Source organism: Calidris pugnax, unplaced genomic scaffold (genome assembly GCF_001431845.1).
Source record: "Calidris pugnax isolate Ruff unplaced genomic scaffold, ASM143184v1 scaffold152, whole genome shotgun sequence".
NCBI lineage: Eukaryota > Metazoa > Chordata > Aves > Charadriiformes > Scolopacidae > Calidris > Calidris pugnax.
In genome coordinates this window covers 224,652-229,831 of record NW_015090881.1, presented here as the reverse complement: position 1 = coordinate 229,831, position 5,180 = coordinate 224,652, and the positions used below count along the sequence as shown (strand labels likewise).

The 5,180-nt window shown below is 50.4% G+C and overlaps 2 protein-coding genes across 3 annotated transcripts in view; both read left to right on the top strand.

Annotated features, from left to right (window-relative positions):
- The window catches only part of CLDN19 (claudin 19), a 4,061-nt gene extending 2,403 nt beyond the window's left edge, over positions 1-1,658 (top strand). Inside the window, exon 4 of one of the 2 annotated variants that reach the window (XM_014946930.1) lies at positions 1,522-1,658. In XM_014946930.1, coding sequence (XP_014802416.1) covers positions 1,522-1,573 — 52 coding nt within the window. In that variant the 3' untranslated portion in view covers positions 1,574-1,658. Of the gene's footprint in view, positions 1-798; positions 1,089-1,521 lie in introns of those variants that run through there. The other variant, XM_014946931.1, reaches the window with a different exon arrangement.
- Positions 1,659-4,933: 3,275 nt separating this feature from the next.
- Positions 4,934-5,180, top strand: part of LOC106890851 (claudin-16-like) — a 4,778-nt gene continuing 4,531 nt past the window's right edge. Inside the window, exon 1 of the mRNA XM_014946921.1 lies at positions 4,934-5,059. The gene's annotated coding sequence lies outside the window, so the exon portion shown is untranslated. The remainder of the gene's footprint in view (positions 5,060-5,180) is intronic.

Sequence of the window (5,180 nt, the reverse complement as noted above, 5' to 3'; positions counted from 1 at the left end):
AAAACCAGTCAAGACCCCGGCGCTCCCACCCCGCCTGGTGTCCAGATGCCCCGTGAGACCTTTCTCCTCCTCATCTTCCAGGTTTTTGCACCGTTTTTAGCACCATCCTCTAAAATAGAGGGGGTCGGGGGCCATAGGTCCTGTATCCATCACGGCCAGGCCCCCCCCCAGCCAGATGTCCCCCCCCCGGGGTGGCCGGGACCGTGGGTGGTGGGACCGTCACGCGGATGCTGCGGAGCGAGGGGGCACGGTGCCGGTGCCGCGGGGGGGGGGGGTGCTGCACAGAGATCTGCCTCTGCATCCTGCATCCCGCAGCCGAGCCGGAGCCCCCTTTCCCGGGATGAAGCTGGGAGAGCTGGGGGAACCTCCAGCTGGAGCATCCCTGCACCCCGCTTTTACCAGAGGGATGCTTTGGGGGTGCAAGCATCCCCCCCCTCCTCGCCTCATTGCCCCCCAAAAAGCAACACTTATTATTTTTTAATTATTATTAATTCTCAATTTGAGAATTAATAATTCTCCTTTGGTGGTGGCTGGGGCTCCAGCTGAGCTCTGCCGGGTCAAAAATCTGCCCCGGCCTTATTTCTCTCCAGGCACAAGTATGTAGCCTCGTTAAGCCGGAGAATAAATGGCGTTGGGGGGAAAAAATTAAACCAGGCAAAAAGGGGGTTTTGAACACAAAGCCAGGGTTTGTTTTTATTTCTGGTGCCCGGCGCAGCTATTTCGGGCAGCAGATGGACGGAGCCGTGAATTTTGATGCCTCCCCGCTGTGTCCAAATCCCTCTTTCCCCCCTTCAACAGGATCCCCTGGAGCGGGCGCTGAAGTCTTCAAACTCCGCCGTGCTAATTGCCCCGACGTGCTAATTGCCCCCACCTTAAAATGTACCTCTGCTCCTAACCTCTCTGCAAACGCCGTCGCTCCGATTTCACCCATAAATCCCCCCAAAATCCCCCCCTGGACCTCCATCCGTCTTTCTGTATTGCATGTGCTGTGTGCTAACCTGCAGGAAACCATCCAAAGAGCTTGAGTATATGTATTTTTTATTATTATTATTATTTTAAATTTTTGTTAATCCCAATTAGCTGAAGCAGCTGATTTTTTAAAAATTTTATTTCACTCTGTTTTATTTCCTTTTACTCTATTTTATTCAATTTTACTCTTGTCTTACCCTTCCGGCCTGGGTCTCTGCTCCCCCCCCCCAATTTTTTTATTTTCCTGTATTTTTTTCTTCATTTTCCTTTATTTTTTTCATTTTCCTCCATTTTTTTTCATTTTCCTCTGTTTTTTTCATTTTCCTCTATTTTTTTCTTCATTTTCCTTTATTTTTTTCATTTTGCTCTATTTTTTTTTTCCTTTTCTTCTATGTTATTTTATTCCCACGCACTGCTTTGGGCCCCAGTCCGTGCTGGAGGGGAAGCGATGCCATTTTTGCCCCGGGGGGTGTGTGTGTGTGTGTGTGTGTGTGTGTGTGGATTTCTCTCTCTCACGCAGGACTAACAGCCTCTTTCTCTTTTAAATCGCAGCCCCCCTGTAAAAATGTCTTCTTCACCCATCAGGGGAGATCAGTGCTTATAGTCTGTCTTCACCCATCAGGGGCTGGGTTGGCCGAACCCCAACTTTTGGGGTTCCCCCTCCAAAAATACACACCCAAAGCTACTGCGGTGAGGATTGAAAAGGAAGTCTTCACCCATCAGGGGCTGGGTTGGCCGAACCCCAACTTTTGGGGTTCCCCCTCCAAAAATACACACCCAAAGCTACCGCGGTGAGGATTGAAAAGGAAACTCTCATGCTTTAAAAAAAAAAAAAAATCAATCAAAAAAGGTGTTTTTATATCAAGAGCACAGCGTTGCGTAGAAGAATGTTTTTTATTCTTTTAATATAAAATGGCATTAACTTTTCGACGGGGTGCCTGGCGGGGGAATGGGGTGGGGTGGGAATTTTCAATGCGTGGTTTTTCTTTTTCTTGAGTGTTTGTACTAAAAATTGTGACTCAGTGGTATTAAAATATTTCCCATCATGGGCATCTTTCTAAAATTGTCTCTTTGTTTTCCCCCCCACGCTCCCCCCTGAGTTCCAACCCCGGGCCAGTGTCCTGCAGGGACCTTCTTCTCTGCCTCAGAGCATCTTCTGCCGCGTGGTCCAGGCAGGAGATGTCCCCCCACGCGCAATGGCTTTTGCCCCCCTGGGCAGGTGCTGGATACCTCGAGTCTTTTGCCACACGTTGCTCTCAGAGGAGGGGATGTGGCCTTAAAAATTGCTTTATTTAAGGCAGACCCCCCAGGAAAAGCCCCGGTGCCCCATCCCATGGGGACATGCCCCTCTGCGGGACTCTTCCCGAGGCTGAAATGCCACCAGCAGCCTCCTCTTCTTGCCCCTCTTATGGTCCTGCAGAGCTGGGCTCTCTCTTATTTTCTCCCATTTCCCACGAATTCAGAGCTGGCTTGGGCCTGATTGGGCACTTTTTGCTAATTGAAGCTGATTTGTGCTTTCCCTGTGCTGGGGCAGGACCCCCCTGTGATGCTGGGCCTGGTTTTCCTTGCAGGATGATGTTCTCCACCCCGGTGTTTGCACAGCAGCGTCCTATCTCAGCATCCTCCTCCTGGCCACGGCACCTGGTCCATAAATACCCCCCACCCCATCTCCCAAACCAGGGATTTGGGGTCCTCGGTGGCTCCCGTGTCACCCCGAGTCACCCCAGGGCTCCCTGGGGACGGAGGCCCCAGGCTGGAAGTGCATCAAAGTGGGGTGGGTGGGAAAATAGCTGAGCAGCGATAACATGTCCGGGGGTATAAAGGTCCCCACTGTCCTCAGGACAATCCCTCGTGTGTTTTGCACGGGGGCAAAGCGGGATAAAATCCGGGAACGGGACGCCGGGTTCCCTGCGCTACGTGGGATCTGCCTCTGTCCTCGCCCCATCCGGGCCAAAACATGGGGTTCCCCCCCAAAACACACTTCTTTGATTTAATAAGATCAGGATGATGAACAATATTTAGGTTTCGTGCCGTGCCTCTCACTTGCTTCCAAAACCCTGCGGAAGAATATTCATTTTTAAATAGGCAGAAAGGAGGGGGAAAAGGGAAAAACGACACCCCAGATGCCGAGATGGTGGCAAATCTCACCACAGCACTGAAATTCCATGGGAATAATAGAGCCGGCGGGGGGGGGGAATCTCTTTTTCTTAAAAAAAAAATTAAATAAAATGATTAAAATAAATTTTAAGCCCATTTCAGCACCCCATGGTACATTTAGCACGAAGATGTCCCTGTGGCAGCGCTGCCCTTGGCCGGGGGCAGCAGCCCCTCCGCACTGAAATTCCATGGGAATAATAGAGCCGGCGGGGGGGGGGAATCTCTTTTTCTTAAAAAAAAAATTAAATAAAATGATTAAAATAAATTTTAAGCCCATTTCAGCACCCCATGGTACATTTAGCACGAAGATGTCCCTGTGGCAGCGTTGCCCTTGGCGGGGGCTGCAGCCCCTCCCCACGCACAAGTGCTTTTCCCACACCTCTGAGCCATCCCTGGTTTTATTCCACGGTGGTTTTAGTCATTTTTAGTCATTTTTATTTGCTGGCCTGCCCCAACAGCATCCATGGAGTCCTCTCCACCTCCATGAGATGGTCCCATCAAAGAAATATCTTTATTTAGTTCATTAGTTAGTTATTTTCCTTTCAGCTACAGCAGGTTTCTCCTGCACAACCTGCGCTGGAACACAAAGGTTTGGGTCTCCCATCAGCTCTGCTTCTTAAACACGCGGCTTTTCCAAACCCAGTTGAGACACAAGATCTGATTTTTCACCTTCGTTAACCAGAGAAATTACCTTAATTGTACAAGGACTGATAGATCTGCTCCTCTGTATGCTCCTCCTGTATGTTCTCAACCCTCCAAAAAGTTTCAACTGAGGATTGACAAGGCAAGTTGGTTCGATATATAAGAAACTGACTGTTTAGATGAGCAGAAAATAAAAATAAACCCATTTACAGGTGTCACCAGGACACATGGCCGCAGTTCTGTGTCACTTGGGGAAACGCCAGTATTTTACCTGCATCCTGAGCTGCAAACGTTGGGAAATGAAGGCACACACACCCTCCTGGGTGTTTTCAGCCCTAATTCACCCTGTGTGCCCAGCGCTGGACTCGCCACCATGTGCCAAAATCCCAGGAAAACAGGATAATCCGAAGGAAAGCCACAGGAATCGCGCACATCGGGCACCCGGTGCTTCTGCGGGGCTGAACCTGGAGGGGTTGCCAAGACCCCAGTGTGTTGCCAAAACCCCCACAGGTCAGTGCTCCGGAGGATTATCCAGAGGGGAAAAAAAAAGAAAAACCCAAATCAAACCTAAAAAACCTAAGAGCATCTCTTAAATGTAACCCTTTAAATGGAAAGTTGGGTGTGTTTTCCATGGGTCGAGGAGGCGAGGGTGTAGGTACTGCTTTCCAGGGTCACACAAGTCCCGTTGGGGGGCTGAGGGACACATCAGCTGAGCCACCACCACCACACTGGTTGTCACTTGTTTTCCATGTAATAGGGAAAAAAAAAAGTCTTAATTATTGGCTGCGTGCCTGGCCAAAGGATTTAATTATCCTCCTTGGATTTTGGCTTCTTTCTCCAGCCACCTCCACCTCTCTGGTTCCCTTGCATCGGTCCTGGGGACTCAACATGTCTTGGGCCACTTACCCCTGGGCAGTAATTAAAAGGTCTAATTAAAAAATGTGGGATATTTGCCCGGGACACAGAGTCCCCCACCTGGGGAGTGTTCCCAGCGGGTCCCCGCAGGTTTCCCCACGTGGTATTTTTTGGGGAGGCTCCATTTTTAACCTATTACCGTTGTAACCGCAGGGATGACCATCACGTCCTGGAGCTCAAAGCCCACCTGAAGCGCCTTGGAAACACCTTAAATAGCCCAGCACAGGCTCTGGCAGGTGCTGCATTCCCCGACTCCATCAGGGGGGTCAACATCTCGTCCCATCAGCCCTCAAGACCCACATCCCCAGCCCCAGACACCGGCAACAAAGAGCTTTTGCCATCGTCCCACCCCAGCAAGGATGAGCCTGCGGTGAAGGTAACGCTCTGCCCAAGCCCCTTTGGATTGCTAACAGGGTCCAGAGCTGCTTTTTTGTGGGGTTAAGGATTCTTCTTCTCCCTTCCCTTCCCTTCCCTTCCCTTCCCTTCCCTTCCCTTCC